Source organism: Lepus europaeus, chromosome X (assembly GCF_033115175.1).
Source record: "Lepus europaeus isolate LE1 chromosome X, mLepTim1.pri, whole genome shotgun sequence".
Lineage (NCBI taxonomy): Eukaryota > Metazoa > Chordata > Mammalia > Lagomorpha > Leporidae > Lepus > Lepus europaeus.
Genome location: NC_084850.1, coordinates 82,177,657 through 82,199,501, shown reverse-complemented (window position 1 = coordinate 82,199,501; position 21,845 = coordinate 82,177,657). Strand labels below are relative to the sequence as shown.

At 48.1% G+C, this 21,845-nt stretch overlaps 1 protein-coding gene across 1 annotated transcript; it reads left to right on the top strand.

Moving 5' to 3' along the window:
- The first annotated feature begins 5,835 nt into the window (after positions 1 to 5,835).
- On the top strand, positions 5,836 to 21,105 carry LOC133752709 (synaptonemal complex protein 3-like). The gene is made up of 8 exons (XM_062183072.1): positions 5,836 to 5,893; positions 7,832 to 8,043; positions 8,856 to 8,976; positions 11,912 to 12,029; positions 13,387 to 13,486; positions 15,187 to 15,285; positions 18,723 to 18,824; positions 21,031 to 21,105. The coding sequence occupies exons 1-8, from the start codon at positions 5,836 to 5,838 to the stop codon at positions 21,103 to 21,105; spliced, it is 885 nt and encodes a 294-aa protein (XP_062039056.1).
- Positions 21,106 to 21,845: the final 740 nt, after the last annotated feature.

The window sequence follows — 21,845 nt, the reverse complement described above, 5'->3', positions numbered from 1 at the left end:
ACAAACTACAAGGGGCTATTTCCGAAGCTTCCATTCGCACTACCCCCCTTCAAATACAGGAAATGGGAAAGTCATAGGAAATGATGAAAATGCTAAACCAGAAAACCGATATCAAAAACTGCTCTGATACTCGGTGACCCAAAGAGCAATTAGTCATATCGGTTCATTCCCATTTGCTCCTCATACTCCATCGTGTACTGAATGCACACACGCACGAAATAAAAGCACCATCCTGCCCTCACCACTGTTAGTTCCACGCTCATTGTTCACATCTAGAATGAAAACTAGTAAGAAAAGGTATGAGCAGAATCACGCTAAATACTTACAGACCACGCTGCTCACTAGAACAAGGCATTAGATAACCATGTTGTAGTCCATTGATTAGCAGTTCTTGTTACAAAAGTTACGTGGTACAAAACATTTTCCCTAACTACAACTATCTCCTAAAGCACACATACCTTCATAGCTTTCCAGCATATTCTGGAGCTGGTTCCTGTGAAGAAATTACATCAGTTTTCTAATAAAACGTATTTAAAATATCAAGCTTGTTCTTGTTTTGGAATACATATCTTAAGCTAAGTGCGGTACACACAAGACATGTTATGTGAGCCAAAGTCTATTTTAAAGATGCTATCCGCAGACAAAAAAAATTACTTTAAAGGTACTACCTCGTGTCTTCACTAATTATCGCTGCAAATGGGTGATTCTGGTGATTATACAGTCTTGGGTTGTTTTCTGCATTGAAAATACAAATACAAATGAGAAACATTTCTTAAAAAGAAAACTGTCTCGATCACTTATCCTGGAGGAAAGAGCTTCATTGTGGACTTCCTTGGGCTCTTTGCCATCAAGTTCTTAAAGTGGATGTAAACGTGGAATCGTTTCTTTAAAAGATTTATTTGTTTGTTGGGGGGGGGGTGGTTGTCTTCCATCTGCTGGTTCACTCCCCAAAGGGCCCCAATGCCTGGAGCTTCTTGTGGATCTCGCTCGCAAGCGCAGAGGCCCAAGGACCTGGGCCATGCTCCACTGCCTTCCCAGGGCACAGCAGAGAGCTGGATCCGACGTGGAGCAGCCCGACCCGAGCCTGCGCCCACGTGGGATACCGGCACTGCAGGGCAGCGGCATTATTCGCTACACCACAGCACCGGTCCCCATGGAATCACTAATATACAGGTCAGAGAAAATTTGATCAGCGACCAAGATCATTTTATGGAGGCATTTTCTCAAGCGCTTTGAGGTCCAAGTCATGCAGAACCACAAGCTAGAGGTCAGGTATTTGGAAATGAAGACTGCATGCCTACAGAAAGGCAGCAGTGTGACCCTCTGTAACCCTTCGATGGAGTGGGAGCATCAACTGGAGCGCTGAAAGCACAGGATGCCCTCTAGAAACATAGTGCGGGGTGGGAGGTTGGGGGCAGTCCTGTGGGGCAGCAGGTTAAGCCGCTGCCTGGGGCACGGGCATCCCATAGGGGTGACCCACTTGCGATCCAGCTCCCTAAGCAGCGGAGGATGGCCCAGGTGTTTGGACCTCTGCACCCACATCGGGGCCCCTGATGGAGTTCCAGGCTCCTGGCCCAGCCCTGGCCGCGGGGGCCATCTGGGGAGTGAAACAGCAGGTGGAAGATCTCTCTCTCTCTCTCTCTCTCTCTCTCTCTCTCTCTCTGTCTCACCATCTCTCTCTGTAACTCTGCCTTTCAACTAAGTAAATAAAATCTTGAAGGAAAAAGAAAGGAAGGAAGCCGGAGAGGGTGGGAGGGAGGGAGCCTGGAGGGAGGGAAGGAAACACTCAAACTCGGGTTTTCAGCCTCTGAAAAGTCATGGAGCCCAGAGCGATGAACCAAGGACCGATGCTACTCGCGTGCTCCAGCTGCCATGAGATGAGTTAGCCCCTTCCCTCGGGCAGGCACCTTCTTCCAGGCCCCTCTCCGACCGGAACGTTTTTACCTGGGCGCCCCATGTCAGGGGGTGCCATACGCTGCGCCTCAGGCGGAGCCTTGGCACCCGTCTTGATGCGCCTGACTGTCGCGGGCGGCATGTCTTCGCACGCTCCGGATGACTCCTGAACCTTGTGAGCGCAAAGACACTCTAAAGAAGTGGGGACGAGTTAAACAAGAGTCAGTGAGCGCGTTTCTCCAGGTTCTAGACCAGTGCGGCTGCAGCGCCCATAGAAGAGACACGGAAGAGAAGGGCAGCGGCGCGGCGCGGTAGGCGCGTCCCAGTCCGGCCCGACCCGACCCGGCCCGGCTCGGCCGGACCCTCCCGGCCCGACCCGGCCCCAGCGCTGGCTGCAGACCTCACACCTGTCCCGCACACCCGCACTGGAGTCCCCTCTGCCGGTTCCTGCTGCTCTGGCGGAAAGAAAGCTCAGCTCTGCCCCTCAGTCCCCACGTGGCCCCGTGCTGGCCCACAGGACCCATCATGGAATGACACAGTCACTTTCCCGGACAGCTCGATGGGAAAGAACTACTCGGCGCCCGTCCTGGCAGTCTAGCCAGGGGACTGCACACCCGCGGTCCCGACGCCCCCTAAGCGCTTGAGGTGACTGCCCTGCGACCCGACCTGATCGACCTGATCGGCGTCCTGACAGGAGGGACAGCCACGGACAGCCCCGATGTCCCCTTTCCCACATACCCCGTGCGGAACCCCCTCAGTGCCTGGGGAGCCTCTAGATCTGCCTCCTGATCCCCGTCGGGCCCACCCTCAAGGGTTCCTTCCCCTCAGCGCCGAGCCTCCTCCGTCCTGGTCCTCAGCGGACGCCTCGAGGATTTTACCTCAGAGGGCAGCCAGGATCCTCCCCGCCTTCCACACCCTCGGCCCCCCAGGCCACAGAGCGACGCTGCCCCCGCTTCGGGTGCCCAACTCTGGTGCCTCACCTGAGGACTCCCCTCCCTCAACCCCTCACAAGACCTCCGCACGCGAGGCTCTGAGGGTTGAGCGACGCTGCCAGGGTGGGCTCCTCGCCGATTGGCTGGCACAGTGCACGTGCTGGGGGCGGGGCGGGGGCGGACGAGACGGAGCCCAGGTGCTTGCTGGATTCCCTCTGGCTGCTGTGGACGCCGCCCCGAAGCAGCTCTACAGTTCCACCTCCAAGAATATGACCAAGGGATGCAGAGCGCCAGAACCTACTGTGGACCCTGCACCTCGTGGATGAAGGACAAGTGGCCCGTGCTTGCCATAGCACCTCCCGATTCCTTCCATCCACCCCTCCCCTGGCAGTCCACTAGCCCACGCCCTGAATGTGGTGTTTCTCTCATGTCCTCCCTGCTCCCCCTGTGCCGTCGCAACACGCGTGCCTCATCCCTTCCGGAGGTGGCCCGGTGCCGCCTGACTTCAGACATCGCCGTAAATTCTACCGTGTGCCACATAGTATCCTGCCACTTCCTCTTTTCTCCCCCAGAATCCTTTTATTTAAGGTATACAGACTTCACGCCTTTCATAAATACAACTTTAGGAACACAGAGATCTTCCCTCCGTACCCTCCCTCCCACCTGCACTCCCACCCTTCTTCCTCCTCCCTCTCCTATTCCCATTCTTAGTTTTGACTAAGATCTATTTGACTAAGATCTTTATACACACACGATTAACTCTATGCTAAGTAAACAGTTCAACAAATAGTATGAGGGGGAAAAACCTGTTCCTCGTCAGTTGGTCAAGGGCCGTTCAAAGTCATGCTTCTCAAAGTGTCCATTTCACTTTGCCACGTCCTCTTCAGGCCTACATTTTTTTTGCAGATACCTGTGATGCTTTTATTTTCCCTGTTCTGTCCTGCACTAACGTATTCATCTGATTTCTTGGCCATTAACCTCTGGGCAGGGCTTTTGTAAACAAGTCACCATTTTTATTAGATGTCAGTTTGAGGTAAAGGTTTTTTTTTTTTTAAATACAATTTTTTTTTTTTTTTGAAAGGCATAGTAACAGAGAGAGAGAGAGAGAGAGAGAGAGATCACTCAGTAGAGAAGCTTTGGATCTTCTTGTGGAATTCAAATGTAAGTGCCATCTTGGTTAGAAAACATGGCTTATGGGCCAGCGCCATGGCTCAATAGGCTAATCCTCTGCCTTGCAGCGCCGGCACACCGGGTTCTAGTCCCGGTCGGGGCACCGGATTCTGTCCCGGTTGCCCCTCTTCCAGGCCAGCTCTCTGCTGTGGCCAGGGAGTGCAGTGGAGGATGGCCCAAGTCCTTGGGCCCTGCACCCCATGGGAGACCAGGAGAAGCACCTGGCTCCTGCCTTCAGATCAGCGTGGTGCGCCGGCCGCAGCATGCCGGCCGCGGCGGCCATTGGAGGTTGAACCAATGGCAAAGGAAGACCTTTCTCTCTGTCTCTCTCTCTCTCACTGTCCACTCTGCCTGTCAAAAAACAAACAAAAAACATGGCTTATGAACACCACTGTAAGGGCAGCAATCGTGGTTGTTCTAAGATTAGTAGATTTAGGGCAGGATTTGCTGCCAGGGACAATCGACAGCAGTAGTGCCAGCAGTGGAAGCTTCAGTAGCAGCTGTCCGAGCAGCAGACGAAGTGGTGGAGGTGGCCATGGTAGCAGCAGAGGACTTCGTGGAGTCGACTATGGAGGCTTTTACAACAGTGATGGATATGGAGGAAATTTTAACTTCCAGGGAGTTGACTGATGGGGTAACTGAGCCTGCTTTGCAGTGGGTCACCCTGCCAAGCAAGCTAATATGGAAACCACATATAACTTAGCCAGCCTATACCTTCTGTAGCTTCAAGAACTCATATACATTACCAGCTGTGATTCCTCACTGCATTTTTTTTTTTTTTTGAAAAAAAATTTTTGAGTAGCTCAAGGTCACAAGAAAAGATGAAAGGAACAATCAGCAGCACCGTTTGGAAGGTAGTTTGACGACTTCATTGCTGTAGTTTGGATTAACTCCCTTCCCATCTACCCCCATCCCAAACTGCTTTTATAATTTTGTGACTGAGGATCATTTGTTTGTTAATGGATTGTGCCTTTAACTTTAGACAACTTTTTATTTTGATGTCCTGTTGGCTCAGTAATACTCAAGATATCAATCATTTTGACAAAATAAATTTCCTGAACTTGGGCTAAAATCACATTATTCTGGCCGGCGCCGCGGCTCACTAGGCTAATCCTCCGCCTTGTGGCACCGGCACACCGGGTTCTAGTCCCAGTCAGGGCACCGATCCTGTCCCGGTTGCCCCTCTTCCAGGCCAGCACTCTGCTGTGGCCAGGGAGTGCAGTGGAGGATGGCCCAAGTGCTTGGGCCCTGCACCCCATGGGAGACCAGGAGAAGCACCTGGCTCCTGCCATCGGATCAGCGCAGTGCACTGGCAGCAGCGCGCCTATCGTGGCGGCCATTGGAGGGTGAACCAACGGCAAAAAGGAAGACCTTTCTCTCTGTCTCTCTCTCACTGTCCACTCTGCCTGTCAAAAAAAAAAAACAATCACATTATTCTTGGGGCCGGTGCTGTGGCACAGCAGGTTAAAGCCCTGACCTGAAGTGCTGGCATCCCATTTTGGCGCCGGTTCTAGTCCCGGCTGCTCCTCTTCCGATCCAGCTCTCTGCTATGGCCTGGGACAGCAGTAGAAGATGGCCCAAGTCCTTGGGCCCCTGCACCCACGTGGGAGACCCCCAGAAGAAGCTCATGACTCCTGCCCTGGTTTTCAACTTTTAGCACATTATCAGAATCACCTGGGGGCTTGTTAAGCCCTCCCCCACCTCCAAATTTCTGCTTCAGCTGGTGTGGGTGGACTTTAAGGAGTTCGGGTCTAACAATCACAGGTGATGCTCATGCTGCTGACTAGCCCCGCATTGAACCTGGCTGATCTGGGTCCTTGCTTATTCCTGGTGTATAGACATGGCTGTGCCTCAAGGTGATGCAGAAGCCCAGGTGATGCAGTGCCCTTCGCATCAGGGTGGGTCTGGGTGAGTCTGGATGTATCCCTGTATGTTTCTCATGTGCAAGTGATCTAGTGCCTGTCCTGAGGATACATCATTGCTTTCATCATCAGAACTCCCATCTAAGATTGGATTGAGGACCAAAATATGCAAGTTAATTTCCTTCCTTCAGTAGTATCCTTTTGGTTTCCGTAGGGTTTGCTCCCAGGGTAACCCCACTGGCTTGCGGCTCCCCGAGTATGTGGTCCTGTTCTGAATGCGAGGCACAGTGTTATGCATCGAAAATCAACATGAGGATTGCAGGACTCATTGCAAAGTGAGAACCCTGGGCTCCTTATTCAAACAGAGTTCTGAATTGCAGGTCATCACAGTAGCATATCAGCACATCACTCCCAATGTAAGGGCCTTGTGAATGCCAGACCCTGTGTGGTCCTACACCCATGACACCTCATGCAGTTATGTACATATTTCCCATCAATGTGATCTCAAAAATTTCAGTTTGCTACTTTCCTTGCACCATTTTTACAAAGATATAGCAAGCCAGTTTAACATCTCAATGCAGCTTGAACAGAATAATTTGATTTTTTGAAGATTTTTATTTATTTGAAAGAGTTACAGAGAGGCGGGGGAGGGCCCTTCTATCTGATGGCTTACTCCACAGTTGGCCACAACAGGACAGAGCTGCACCGATCCAAAGGCAGGAGTCAGTGAGAGAGAGAGACAGAGAGAAACGTCTTCCTTTGCTGTTGGTGCGCCCTCCAATGGCCGCTGCGGCCGGCGTGCTGCGGCCGGCACACCGCGCTGATCTGAAGGCAGGAGCCAGGTGCTTCTCCTGGTCTCCCATGGGGTGCAGGGCCCAAGGACTTGGGCTATCCTCCACTGCACTCCCTGGCCACAGCAGAGAGCTGGCCTGGAAGAGGGGCAACCGGGACAGAATCCGGTGCCCCGACCGGGACTAGAACCTGGTGTGCCAGCGCCGCAAGGTGGAGGATTAGCCTATTGAGCCGTGGCGCTGGCCCATAAGCCATGTTTTCTAACCAAGATGGCACTTACATTTGAATTCCACAAGAAGATCCAAGGCTTCTCTACTGAGTGATATCTCTCTCTCTCTCTCTCTCTCTCTCTCTGTTACTATGCCTTTCAAAAAAAAGTTGTATTAAAAAAAAAAAAAACCTTTACCTCAAACTGACATCTAATAAAAATGGTGACTTGTTTACAAAAGCCCTGCCCAGAGGTTAATGGCCAAGAAATCAGATGAATACGTTAGTGCAGGACAGAACAGGGAAAATAAAAGCATCACAGGTATCTGCAAAAAAAATGTAGGCCTGAAGAGGACGTGGCAAAGTGAAATGGACACTTTGAGAAGCATGACTTTGAACGGCCCTTGACCAACTGACGAGGAACAGGTTTTTCCCCCTCATACTATTTGTTGAACTGTTTACTTAGCATAGAGTTAATCGTGTGTGTATAAAGATCTTAGTCAAATAGATCTTAGTCAAAACTAAGAATGGGAATAGGAGAGGGAGGAGGAAGAAGGGTGGGAGTGCAGGTGGGAGGGAGGGTACGGAGGGAAGAATCTCTGTGTTCCTAAAGTTGTATTTATGAAAGGCGTGAAGTCTGTATACCTTAAATAAAAGGATTCTGGGGGGAGAAAAGAGGAAGTGGCAGGATACTATGTGGCACACGGTAGAATTTACGGCGATGTCTGAAGTCAGGCGGCACCGGGCCACCTCCGGAAGGGATGAGGCACGCGTGTTGCGACGGCACAGGGGGAGCAGGGAGGACATGAGAGAAACACCACATTCAGGGCGTGGGCTAGTGGACTGCCAGGGGAGGGGTGGATGGAAGGAATCGGGAGGTGCTATGGCAAGCACGGGCCACTTGTCCTTCATCCACGAGGTGCAGGGTCCACAGTAGGTTCTGGCGCTCTGCATCCCTTGGTCATATTCTTGGAGGTGGAACTGTAGAGCTGCTTCGGGGCGGCGTCCACAGCAGCCAGAGGGAATCCAGCAAGCACCTGGGCTCCGTCTCGTCCCGCCCCCGCCCCGCCCCCAGCACGTGCACTGTGCCAGCCAATCGGCGAGGAGCCCACCCTGGCAGCGTCGCTCAACCCTCAGAGCCTCGCGTGCGGAGGTCTTGTGAGGGGTTGAGGGAGGGGAGTCCTCAGGTGAGGCACCAGAGTTGGGCACCCGAAGCGGGGGGCAGCGTCGCTCTGTGGCCTGGGGGGCCGAGGGTGTGGAAGGCGGGGAGGGTCCTGGCTGCCCTCTGAGGTAAAATCCTCGAGGCGTCCGCTGAGGACCAGGACGGAGGAGGCTCGGCGCTGAGGGGAAGGAACCCTTGAGGGTGGGCCCGACGGGGATCAGGAGGCAGATCTAGAGGCTCCCCAGGCACTGAGGGGGTTCCGCACGGGGTATGTGGGAAAGGGGACATCGGGGCTGTCCGTGGCTGTCCCTCCTGTCAGGACGCCGATCAGGTCGATCAGGTCGGGTCGCAGGGCAGTCACCTCAAGCGCTTAGGGGGCGTCCGGGACCGCGGGTGTGCAGTCCCCTGGCTAGACTGCCCAGGACGGGCGCCGAGTAGTTCTTTCCCATCGAGCTGTCCGGGAAAGTGACTGTGTCATTCCATGATGGGTCCTGTGGGCCAGCACGGGGCCACGTGGGGACTGAGGGGCAGAGCTGAGCTTTCTTTCCGCCAGAGCAGCAGGAACCCGGCAGAGGGGACTCCAGTGCGGGTGTGCGGGACAGGTGTGAGGTCTGCAGCCAGCGCTGGGGCCGGGTCGGGCCGGGAGGGTCCGGCCGAGCCGGGCCGGGTCGGGTCGGGCCGGACTGGGACGCGCCTACCGCGCCGCGCCGCTGCCCTTCTCTTCCGTGTCTCTTCTATGGGCGCTGCAGCCGCACTGGTCTAGAACCTGGAGAAACGCGCTCACTGACTCTTGTTTAACTCGTCCCCACTTCTTTAGAGTGTCTTTGCGCTCACAAGGTTCAGGAGTCATCCGGAGCGTGCGAAGACATGCCGCCCGCGACAGTCAGGCGCATCAAGACGGGTGCCAAGGCTCCGCCTGAGGCGCAGCGTATGGCACCCCCTGACATGGGGCGCCCAGGTAAAAACGTTCCGGTCGGAGAGGGGCCTGGAAGAAGGTGCCTGCCCGAGGGAAGGGGCTAACTCATCTCATGGCAGCTGGAGCACGCGAGTAGCATCGGTCCTTGGTTCATCGCTCTGGGCTCCATGACTTTTCAGAGGCTGAAAACCCGAGTTTGAGTGTTTCCTTCCCTCCCTCCAGGCTCCCTCCCTCCCACCCTCTCCGGCTTCCTTCCTTTCTTTTTCCTTCAAGATTTTATTTACTTAGTTGAAAGGCAGAGTTACAGAGAGAGATGGGTGAGACAGAGAGAGAGAGAGAGAGAGAGAGAGAGAGAGAGATCTTCCACCTGCTGTTTCACTCCCCAGATGGCCCCCGCGGCCAGGGCTGGGCCAGGAGCCTGGAACTCCATCAGGGGCCCCGATGTGGGTGCAGAGGTCCAAACACCTGGGCCATCCTCCGCTGCTTAGGGAGCTGGATCGCAAGTGGGTCACCCCTATGGGATGCCCGTGCCCCAGGCAGCGGCTTAACCTGCTGCCCCACAGGACTGCCCCCAACCTCCCACCCCGCACTATGTTTCTAGAGGGCATCCTGTGCTTTCAGCGCTCCAGTTGATGCTCCCACTCCATCGAAGGGTTACAGAGGGTCACACTGCTGCCTTTCTGTAGGCATGCAGTCTTCATTTCCAAAATACCTGACCTCTAGCTTGTGGTTCTGCATGACTTGGACCTCAAAGCGCTTGAGAAAATGCCTCCATAAAATGATCTCGGTCGCTGATCAAATTTTCTCTGACCTGTATATTAGTGATTCCATGGGGACCGGTGCTGTGGTGTAGCGAATAATGCCGCTGCCCTGCAGTGCCGGTATCCCACGTGGGCGCAGGCTCGGGTCGGGCTGCTCCACGTCGGATCCAGCTCTCTGCTGTGCCCTGGGAAGGCAGTGGAGCATGGCCCAGGTCCTTGGGCCTCTGCGCTTGCGAGCGAGATCCACAAGAAGCTCCAGGCATTGGGGCCCTTTGGGGAGTGAACCAGCAGATGGAAGACAACCACCCCCCCCCCAACAAACAAATAAATCTTTTAAAGAAACGATTCCACGTTTACATCCACTTTAAGAACTTGATGGCAAAGAGCCCAAGGAAGTCCACAATGAAGCTCTTTCTCCAGGATAAGTGATCGAGACAGTTTTCTTTTTAAGAAATGTTTCTCATTTGTATTTGTATTTTCAATGCAGAAAACAACCCAAGACTGTATAATCACCAGAATCACCCATTTGCAGCGATAATTAGTGAAGACACGAGGTAGTACCTTTAAAGTAATTTTTTTTTGTCTGCGGATAGCATCTTTAAAATAGACTTTGGCTCACATAACATGTCTTGTGTGTACCGCACTTAGCTTAAGATATGTATTCCAAAACAAGAACAAGCTTGATATTTTAAATACGTTTTATTAGAAAACTGATGTAATTTCTTCACAGGAACCAGCTCCAGAATATGCTGGAAAGCTATGAAGGTATGTGTGCTTTAGGAGATAGTTGTAGTTAGGGAAAATGTTTTGTACCACGTAACTTTTGTAACAAGAACTGCTAATCAATGGACTACAACATGGTTATCTAATGCCTTGTTCTAGTGAGCAGCGTGGTCTGTAAGTATTTAGCGTGATTCTGCTCATACCTTTTCTTACTAGTTTTCATTCTAGATGTGAACAATGAGCGTGGAACTAACAGTGGTGAGGGCAGGATGGTGCTTTTATTTCGTGCGTGTGTGCATTCAGTACACGATGGAGTATGAGGAGCAAATGGGAATGAACCGATATGACTAATTGCTCTTTGGGTCACCGAGTATCAGAGCAGTTTTTGATATCGGTTTTCTGGTTTAGCATTTTCATCATTTCCTATGACTTTCCCATTTCCTGTATTTGAAGGGGGGTAGTGCGAATGGAAGCTTCGGAAATAGCCCCTTGTAGTTTGTATATTTATATTAATAAGCCGCAGTGGAGAACGAAATACAACTTTGCTGGCATGTTTTGAGTGGATAAGTCGGCTCTCAGTAAAAGTAGCTTGTTAAAGGATGAACTGTCAACAGGCTCAAGTGTCGATTTCTCTATGATTCCTATAAGCAGGTACGTTTTGAAAGCTTTGCTCTATTTGGTGGTGACAGCTGGCTTGATTGATGAACTGTCTTATAAATTGATTATCGAGATAGCAAAGTGGATTTATAAAACACCTGTATAATAGTGCAGCTCCATCGTGATTACTGGCAAATTTGTAGAGTCGGATGCTTAGCAAAGAATTATTTGACCTACCGAAAACTTTATACAGTGCACCTGTTTTTTTGGTGAGTATGATACAAGTCTAAAAAACTTCCACGTAAGTATCAAAAAGGTGTTGTTGGATGAATTTTTTATTTTCATAAAGTACCGGCGGTCTTTATCTTAGTCAAGTTTAATTAAAAGTCTCACATGTTAACAATTCTTTTCCTTTTTTTTTTTTTGTTTTGTTTTTTGACAACATTGCTTGTACCTATCTAGACACAGTTGAATTAAAATACATTTCCACTGTATGTAATGAGTTCTACCACTACCAGTAATCCCTCCAAATGTGTCCTTTGAGTTGGGGGTTATTTTGCAAATGGATTGAAAAATAGCTATGATAATGTCAAAGGGTCCTTTGACAGCATTTTCGTACTATTTGAAAAATGGTAACTTTTGTTTCTTAGCTGTGTTTTCGTCCTAAGTAAAGCAGTGATGTGCAGACAGCAAATTTTGAAATGGAGTACTAATAACTGAAAGTTTTCACAGGAAAAAAAGGAAGCAGTTCGTCTTGGTTTTTGCAGTGATGCCTACTTGTTAATGCTAAGTGTCTTTTCAGTACTGCCCAACCACGTTGTCCATGGTGACTTGATTATATGGGCAGAAAATAGTTTTCCATGATAAATTTTAATGAGCATGTACTTTCAATATAGGGAGGATTAAAAGGGTCATATATAAGAAGAAACAGCTATTCAGAAGGAGTGTCAATGCTTCTCTCAGAAACATTGAGCGGATAATTGTGGATTCTTGGAAGACCAGGACAGAGCAAAGGTAAGTCTGTTAACATTTCAAATCCAGAGCCTTTGTATCATTTCATGGTATGCGTGGATACCAATTACTTAAGAAACTCTGATCCGCTTATCTGAGGTTGAATAGAAACATATATTTGGCTTGAGTTTCCTCTCAGGAAATCCAAGGGTGCTTCACAAAGTTAGTAGAAAATGGAATTAAAAGGATCAATTTATTTGGGTGGAAAACCTAAAATTCTCTGCATATGGGGAGTTTTCAAAAAGTCTGTAAAGTGCATAGTATGAAAAACCTATCTAAAAAACTCTTTGTACCAAAATAAACATCTTTTAATTCAACATTCCATGAACTTTTCAAAATACTCTCTTACTTTAGTTCTGTAACCCCAGACCATAAGTGAATCCAGACAGAGACTCTAGAGGACCATAAAAACGACCTTCTTGTTCTTTCAAGTTACATTTGAATGTGTTCTTTTTTTCAAAGATTTATTTTGGGATTTCTATTTGGGAGGCAGAGTGACAGAGAGGGAAAGACAGAGAGGGAGAGAGATCTTCCATTGTGCTGGTTCTGTCACAAGTGGCCCCAATGGCCAGGGCTGGATCAGGCTTAAGCCAGGTGCCAGGAGCTTCTTCTGGGTCTCCCACCTGAGTGCAAGGGCCCAAGGACTTGAGCCATCTTCTACTGCTTTCTCTGGCCATAGCAGAGAGCTGGACCGGAAGTGGAGCAGCCAAGACTGGAACCGGCACCCCGGCACTGAAGGCGTAGCCTAACCCACTACGCCTCAGAGCTGACCCCTGAATTTTCTTAATGTAACAAAATTTGTATTCATTCCAGGAATATGCTGGCCGAATGAAAGAAAAATGTCTTAAGCCATTACTCTTCTGATACTATATTCAATTGTATAGAAAAGTTTAATCTCAATACTTTGTATGTTTACCTGAATATGTTTCACTCTTCGTTTGCATAAAGTCCTTAATGTGCCAAGGTAGGAAAAAAATTCGAAATATTCCTGTTTAGACGTCTAGAGGATGAATGGATGCAATATCCTGAATGACACCACTTACAACTAAATCCTTTAGTCATATACAAAAAAAAAAAAAAACACATGAAAAAAATCTCTTTGCAATAAATTTCTTGGGGATAATTTATAATCCTTAAATCATCTTTAGTTGTTTTTTTTTTTTTTTTTTTTTTTTTTTTTTTAAGAACTAAGCCATGTGATATAGCTTCTCTCAGAGCCAGTAAGGAACACATAGTCTAGGAATGAAATTAAATCATCGATTTACTTTCCGATTTCCCATCAGAGGCTTGCAGCTGCGAACACGTTTTACCTTTTGCAATTGTTATGAAGTATAATGTTGCCTATTATTCTGTTTTACAGGCAGGCATTTTATCTTCGTTATTCTCAGCAGTTTCTGGACGCGCTTGAGGAGTGGGATGGAAATATGCAGAAAACGAAGCAACATGAAAGCAATATGGCTGTTAGTATCAAGCTTGACTTTACGATGAACTGACTGCAGTCGAGGGTCAAGTAGGAAGGGAAAGTCCAGACATGTCTTAGAGCCTTGAAACTGAGCCTCTTTTCCATTCCCCTCATTGGCCACGTGGCTTGGGGCTGATTACTGTCAACCAGAATAGGACAGGCCTGCACCATACGTTGAAGTCCTGCAGCTTAAGGGGATGAGGAAAGACGCCTGAGAATGAGTGGCCAAACAGGTGAAAAGATAACCAGGGGAAACCAAGCAAAGGATGCCTTTTGGAAGGCGAGAGGACCAGTCTCATTCCATGTTGCTGATAGATAGGCCAAGTAAGGAAGAGTCAGCATTTAGAGGCCTTTTGTGTCCTAAGAAGTGCAGGTTGGTGTCCGGGAGGAATGTTGGGATCTAGTGGGCCGGTGGGAAAGCTGACCTTCACCCAGAAGTACGGTTGGTGCATTGAAACAGGAGGGAAAGTAGAGTATATGAGTTGAGATGGACAAAGGTGGGTGAAAGCGGTAGCAGTGCAAGACTGGATGTCCTCTTTAGATCGCTGCTGTTTCTTTAGCGAGGAAGAAAGGGGGAAAGGTAGGAATAAGGATGTGGAGAAGCGAGAGTTGTCTGTGGGGCAGAGGAGTAGGTGTGGCATTGTTTACTGAGAGTGGGCCAGTAAACAGACAAGGGGAATACGAATGCCAAGCAGCATTATGGGTCTAATGTAGGTTTGTGACGTGGCGATCATGGACTGAAGCGAGATGAGTCGGCATGGATGTGTCAGGGCAGCTGGAGAATTGGATTGTCCAGGACTGGGGTTTCGCCAAGCATGTCAAAAGAGAGGGGTAGGGCATTTAAGCGAGGATGGAAGTGTGACGACGGGTCGTGGAATTTAAGCTGGATCTGAAGAAAGTGTGAACGTGGGGGTGGGACTGTTGGTCAGGGAAAAGTGTGGCATTGGGAGGATTTTATGTCTTGACAGAGTACTGAGCTATAGCACAGAAGGGAGTGACTAACAAAGGGAGAGATTAGAGCTCGGGAAAGATGTGGAAACAGCATAGTACAGTGGGCAGGGGCCCGGACTCTGGAACCATACTGTTTGGGATCCAACTCTGGTTTGACTGTTGCCAGCTATGTAGCCAAAGACAAACGATCTCTGTGTCTCAATTGCCTCAAGCATATTGGGGTCATAATAATAAAACATCCTAGAGTTTGTTTTAAACAGTAGATGCCTTCCTATATCATAAGATTATTTAAAATGGTTGGGAATGGTATGTGATACATGGAGCCTCCATACAGTGTTTGATATTTTTAATATCACGTAGCTGTTACACATCTTGGGAATGACAAAGTCCAGTGTGTGTCTGTGTAAATGGGTAGCTGAAGTCAGGGATGTGTCGAGATCACTGGTGGAGAAACAGAAAGATCATCATCGGTGGGATCGTGTGTGTGGATTCTGAATGCATTGACAAGATTTTAAAAATATTAAGTAAATTTCATATCCAACGAACAGAAGGTAGGAGTACTGCAGTTTTTGTATATCAGTGTTGAACACCAATTATGTAAACTTGGTCAGAGTATTTGCTAAAGGAGAACATATTTTCAGTGCTTATTTTAACACTGTTCCCTTTAAGTAGAACCCGAGTGACTTTTTGTAAATTGTATATTTTATCCAAACTGTTCCCACACCAGTACTGTTTTTATGTTTTCAGAAAATACTTGAACTGCAACAAAAGGTTTCTCAACAGGCTATAAAGCTTCGTACCAAGAGACTGAAAGAACTAAAAACGTTGTATGGGAATTTCTTACAGGTCTGTGATATTTGGTAACATAATGTATTCTTCATATGTATACTGTTTTTATTTCAAAACTTCCACTGGAACAATTTAAGTATACCAGCATCGGTCCCATGAAAATAAAAGTGCTAATCGTTGTTGGGGGTGCCATTCACAGCAGGAAAACGTAACGTGGCGATTTTACCGAGAAACTGGTACTTTGTTGGCAATTAACTGATGGTGATGGTTGTCCACATCAGCGATGAAAGCAGGAAGTCTGTACATGGCTTCTTGAGGTGTACTTGCCTTTCTAATGCCAATGTTTCTCAAAAAGTGCTCAATTTTAATTAATGAGTGTCTCTTTCACCTTCAAATTTATTTTCCGAGTATGCCGCAGCCTATTTGCTTTTGGTAATATTGAAATGGGTATAAGTTGCTTCATATGTCAACTTACACTCAGAAGACAGAGCCCAGATACATAGAACAGGATGAAAGAGCCGGTTCTGACTGTTTGCGATTTGAGAATTTTCTACTGTGTTGTCCACACCTTAGCAAATTGTCCTGAGTGACACCGCCCTTTCCTTCACGCACAGATACACTTCTTTGGGTTCAACGGAATGCTGTGCATCCCCTTTTTTCTTTCCTTCAGAGTTATTTATTTATTTCAGAGGTAGAGTTGCAGGGAGAGAGGGAGAGACTAAGAAAGGGAGAAGGGAGAGAGAGCGAGAGAGAGAGAGAGATCCTCCTCCCACTGGTTCACTGCACAAATGGCCACAACAGCCAGGACCGGGCCAGGCCAAAGCTAGGAGTTCTTCCTGGTCTCCCACATGGGTGCAGGTGCCTGCGGACTTGCACCATCTTCCAAAGCTTTCCTGGGATCTCGTGTGGGATGCCAGCATCACAGGTGGCGGCTTACCACCACGCCACAGCACCGGCCCCGTTTTTTTATTTTTGATGGTTTTGTTTTTAAGCCAATCTTGTTCAAATTATTCTTAAAATTGCACTCTTCTAAACTAATTGGGGTAGTTAGAAGAAACACCGTTACAGGTATTCCTTCTTGCTCTGCCGTTCTGTTTCTTTGGGGAGTCAAGCTGTGGTTGGGCATGCTCTCTCTCAAACATATCCAAAAAGCCTAACATTCATTCACTAAATACTTCTAAAGCATTTACACACATGTACACTTCTCTTTTAAAACGATTTCTTATTTTGTTCAAAGCTGGCAGGGGGAGATACACACATCTGCATATAGAGAGATAGGGAAAGAGAGAGAGAGAGATCTTTCAAATGGTGGTTCCCTCCCCAGAGGGCCACCGCAGCCAGGTCTGGGCCAGGGTGAAGCCAGGAGCCAGGAACTCCTGTTCTCCCACATGGGTGGCAGGGGCTGAAGTAATTGGGCCACCTTCTGTTGCCTTCCCAGGGGCATTAACAGAGAGCTGGGTCAGAAGCAGAGGAGCTGGGCCTAACCCACAGCACCACACGCAGGCCTCACAGACAGTTATTTTTCAATGTGTCTCCTCATAGCGAACATGTTGTTCTGATGCTCCCTGAGAGCCCTTTATTAATTGAGACAGTGGTCTGAGAAATGAGCTTTCTAGATGCCAGTGCGGACACGACCACTTACGGTAGGAAGTTTACTATCATTTCCTTGCTGGCATGTCCTTTTCCTTCTCATCCACTTATCACCAGGGCCTCTGCAATACTGCTTTCATTTCAGTTCCCGCTGCTGCTGCCCTAGGGCCTCTTTATTTTTGACCTGTTCTGTTAAATTCTTTTCTGTGTTCTCTCTTCTCCAGTGCATTATGAGGTTCCTCAAACATGGCCCTTCCCTCTTCTAAAACTGTTGGTAGCTTCCCCTTCTAAAATTTTAGATCTTTAATCATTCCCCACACCCATAAATTACAGCATGGTGACAATTAGAGCTTCCTTTGCTGCGTTCTTTCTTTACTCCCACCCTTCCAGGTTGATAGCTTCCTCTGAAGCAACTCCACCATCTCTCCATGCTCTCTGTGGATCTTCCGCTAGAATCCTCTCAACTCTTTCTTGTTTTATGTATTAAAATCCTGTCCCTTTGTCAGCGAAGTAGGCATTAGTCTCCACTTTCAGCTCCACACCTAGGCAAGTTGCCCTTCATTCCTTTAAGACATGCTCTGTCTCGAATCTCCTTATGTTTGCTCATGGCATGGGAATATTGAGAAGATGCCACATTCATTTTCAATCCCTCCATAGCACTTGAGACATGGAGTCTTTCACAGTATGCACTGCCTCATTGTTCGTTGTGTGAAGAGTGAAGATTTAAACCACAGTTTTATTTTTCATAACTCAAAGTCATTATATGATGGGTCATTTCATTCCCAGGAAATTTCATTACTTTGACCATTAATCATAATAAATGGGTTTACAACTCTTGTTTCTTTCGTTTTTTTTGGATGCCTTTAATTTTTTTCTTGCCTTATTGCTCCCGATAGAACATCCCCTACCATGCTGAATAGTGGTGGTATAAGCAGGTATCTTGTTCCTAATCGTAAGGCGAATGGTTTTTTTCCCTACTGAGTGTGATATTAGCTGTGTGTTTCAGATAAATGCTGTATTAGTCAGCTTTCATTACTTTAGCCAAAATGCCTGAGAGGAGCCACACGTGAAGAAAACACTTGACACCTTTGTGGGTTCACAGTCCAGGATCCGGTGGCCCCATTAGCCAGCCTGGCATGGGATGAGGGCAGTGGAATGCAGAACACATGCAGGGCGGGGATGGTGTGGTGAGCCAGGAGGCAGAGAGACAGGAATCACACCAACACCTACTGTTTTGAAAGCTTATTAATGGATGTCAACAGTACTGCATTTATTGCAAAGGAACATACTTTTTTTTCCCTTTTCCCCATCTTGGACCTTAAACGTTCATTGTCTATTGTTTCCAGAGAAGTATTTTGCCTCCTGTTAAATTATATCGCACATTTCTATTTTTCTTTTTTTAAATTTATTTATTTTTTTATTTGACAGATAGAGTTAGACAGTGAGAGAGAGAGACAGAGAGACAGAGAGAAAGGTCTTCCCTCTGTTGGTTTACCCCCCAAACGGCTGCTGCGGCCGGTGCGCTGCGCCGATCCGAAGCCAGGAGCCAGGTGCTTCCTCCTGGTCTCCCATGCGGGTGCAGGGCCCAAGCACTTGGGCCATCCTCCACTGCCTTCCCGGGCCACAGCAGAGAGTTGGACTGGAAGAGGAGCAACCAGGACTAGAACCCGGCGCCCGTGTGGGATGCCGGCGCCGCAGGCAGAGGATTAACCAAGTGAGCCATGCGCCAGCCCCTCTATTTTTCTTTAGTGAGTATTTTGGCCTTCATGTAAAACATTAAGAGTATTTTTTATTTCAGCATCATTTGAATGTTAACATGTGCTGCTTTATAAATGTAATTGTACATGTTTGTAATGTGAGATGGAAAGAGGGGGTTTAATACTGAACTGTGCTTTTTGTTTTAGAGTATCAAGTGCCTGAAGGAGAGGCAAATAAAGCTTGCTAATGAGCAAGGTGGATTTACAAAAGAAATGGCCATACTACAAGCGGAAAACGTCACGCGGGCTGTAAGTTGAATATATTGAAAATAAAAGTTGGTTTCAATACAAACATATTTTTATCTGCTGAAATCTCTATGATTCTCACCTAAAACACTAAACATAGGATGACTTTCTCTTTCCATGTAACAGCGTCAACAAGTGGCCATTATTCTCAGGTGTTTTCAGCCCCCGTTTTGCTCTTGATACTTTGAAGAGAGAAGCTCACAGCTGAAGTGATATATATACTACAGTCATGATGTGGGCTACACAAAGCCAAGGAGACTCTAAAGTTCTAGCTTAAATGATCACATCTTCTGTGCTTGTCTGTCTGTTGAGTGTCAGAGGTACTCTCTGTTAACATCCAAGTGCAACTTCGGAGTTCTCAGAGCAGCAGCAATTGCCCTGACTCCAGGTCTATGTTTGTACTCGTGTCTATTGCTCCCTAATGTTGTCAGCTGACGTTCAGCAATAAAGATGAGTAAACTTTAAGTTTGGTCTCAGTGCATCCATATCAGTCCCCACACAGAGACAAGATAAGCATAGATAGTTACATCCTCATTCCTTAAGGAAAATAACTGAAGAAGACAAACTGTATTTTACGTCCTTACTTTTGTATAAACGTATTAAGTTATAGAGGCTTCAAAAGAAAATAAGATTTCATGGGAAATCGTCATCGTTCTGTGGACTCGGAGAATTTATTAAAAGCAATGTAAGTTTGTGCCCCAGAATAAATAAACTGTTAAACAATCATTTAGACAGTGGAGGTGCCCGCACTGTGCCTTAGCGGGGAAGGCCGTGCCTGCAGTGCCAGCATCCCGTAGGGTCACCGGTTCGAGTCCCCGCTGCTCCACTTTGGATCTAGCTCTCTGCTGTGGCCTGGGGAGGCAGTAGAAGATGGCCCAATCCTTGGGCCCCTGCACCCATGTGGGAGACCCAGAGGAAGCTCCCGGCTTCGAATCGGTGAAGCCCCAGCATCTGGGGAGTGATCTAGCACATGAAGACCTCTCTCTCTCTGCCTCTGCCTCTCTAATTAATAAATTTTTTTTTTTAAAGACAGTGGAATAAGAAATGGAGGTATCAGTTGGAAGGCATGACTTTGTCAATGTGCCTCTTTCAGACACAAACATCAAAATGTCATCTGATTTTCATCTACTATTAAGTGACACCTGCCCTTATCATTGTTTATTTTATTAACATGTACATGCATTTAATTACAGATGGCTTAAATATTGGGTGTTTCTATACATTACCTACAAACTTGTTATTTCAGAGTCAGCCTTGTGTCACAGTGGGTTAAGCCTCTGCTGGTCATGCCAGCATCCTATATCAGAGTGCTGGTTTGAGGCCCGGCTGTTCGGCCTCCCATCCAGCTCTCTGCTCATGAGTTTGGGAAGGCAGCTGAGGATGGCCCAAATACTTGGACCCCTGCCACCACGTGGGAGCTCAGGATGCAGTTCCTGACTCCTGGCTTCAGCGTGGCCTAGCCACAAATGTTGTGGCCATTTGGGGAGGGACCCAGCAGATGGAAGATCTCTCTCTCCCATCTGTGTCTCCCTCTCTCGCTATTACTCTGCCTTTTAAATAAATGAATGAATCCTTGGGAAGTTAGGTTTTCAAGTTTAATAGTGTGGAAAGTTGAATGTCAGTATATTTACGTACATATGAGAAAAATTAATTCTTATACTTTGCCTTTTAAAATGTGAATTTTTTAAACATATAAGACATGAAATCTGCGATTAGAATCATTTGATTGGAGGGGTGGATAAAAATTTGACACTTTGATTTTTGCTGAACAATCCTGGAAACATTTAGATGGGCTGGCAGGGCTTCCATTCATTTTGACAGAGCAATTTACAAGGCAGGGGAAAGAAGTCCTGCTCCTCAGAAGGGTAACCCCCCCCCCCCCCCCCCCCCCCGAGCTCTAGTCAGCCAGTGTAGTGTCACCCACATCTCACAATACCAGTGCCTGGTATTGGGATGGTGTCATTGTCCGGAAACAGGGGCAGAACAGAGAAGAGACAGCATGCCAACTCACAGTCCAAACGGATTTATTCAAGGTAAAAATAAATGTGCAGAGCTAGCCGACTGCCGGTGGGCACACAGACCGAACACCTGGGGGGAGCAAGAACGGAGTCACAGGTTAGGAGTATCTAACAGAAGCCAGGGAAAGGCCATGAGGCGGGGGTGGGGCTGAGCTAGCTTTTCTGGGGCTTTTCAGCCTTCCTCTCTGCAGGCCAGTCAGGTGGAAAGGAATGCGGAGGGTGGGGTGGAGAAGAATACAGGGCGTGAGGCTGAGCTGGTCTCTTGAAGAGTCCCTGGAGGAAGTTTCTCTGCTTTGAGGCAAGGAGCTAAAATGGCTGAGGCTTGTGTCAGCCCCTGAGGCGTGCGGTGTCCCTTGCTACCGCCCTGAAGAACAGGGGTGATGGGCGGCGGCGGCGGCAGCTCTCAGGGGCTTATTCAAGCCACACAGATTGGTGGCTACGGGCCAGAAATTCTTTCCCTGTTTGCTGCCTGCTGGCTGAGCAAAACAGAAACTATCAAAACCTTGTATTTCTTTTTAAAGATTTATTTTACTTGTTTGAAAGACAGAGTTACAGAGAGAGGTAGAGACAGAGAGAGGTCTTCCATCTGCTGGTTCACTCCCCAGAGGCCGCAACGGCCGGAGCTGTGCAAATCTGAAGCCAGGAGCCAGGAGCTTCTTCCCACATGAGTGCAGGGGCCCAAGCACTCGGGCCATCCTCTACTGTTTTCCCAGGCCACAGCAGAGAGCTGGATCGGAAGTGGAGCAGTCGGGACTAGAACCGGCGCCCACATGGGATGCCGGCACTGTCGGCCAGGACTTTAACCCGCTGTGCCACAGTGCCAGCCCCAAACCCTTCTAAAATGTAAAAGGCTTTTGTGACTGGGACATAAGACAAGGAGGATGGCAGAGGTAGTGGAGGTTTCCAAGCTTTCTCCTGGGCTAGTGATTCCGGATGTAAATTTGAAGCGGGGTCCGATGGACGAAATGCCAGTTTCTTAGACAAGAAAAGCATCTGGGGACAGAGC

Excerpts from the sequence above, each read along its gene's own strand:
- LOC133752709 (XM_062183072.1), top strand. The coding sequence starts at position 5,836 with ATGGCTGTGCCTCAAGGTGATGCAGAAGCCCAGGTGATGCAGTGCCCT. Across the intron at positions 5,894-7,831 it reads GCAGTGCCCTTCGCATCAGG|GTGGAACTGTAGAGCTGCTT; the intron begins GTGGGTCTGGGT and ends ATATTCTTGGAG. Across the intron at positions 8,977-11,911 it reads CCCTGACATGGGGCGCCCAG|GGAGGATTAAAAGGGTCATA; the intron begins GTAAAAACGTTC and ends CTTTCAATATAG.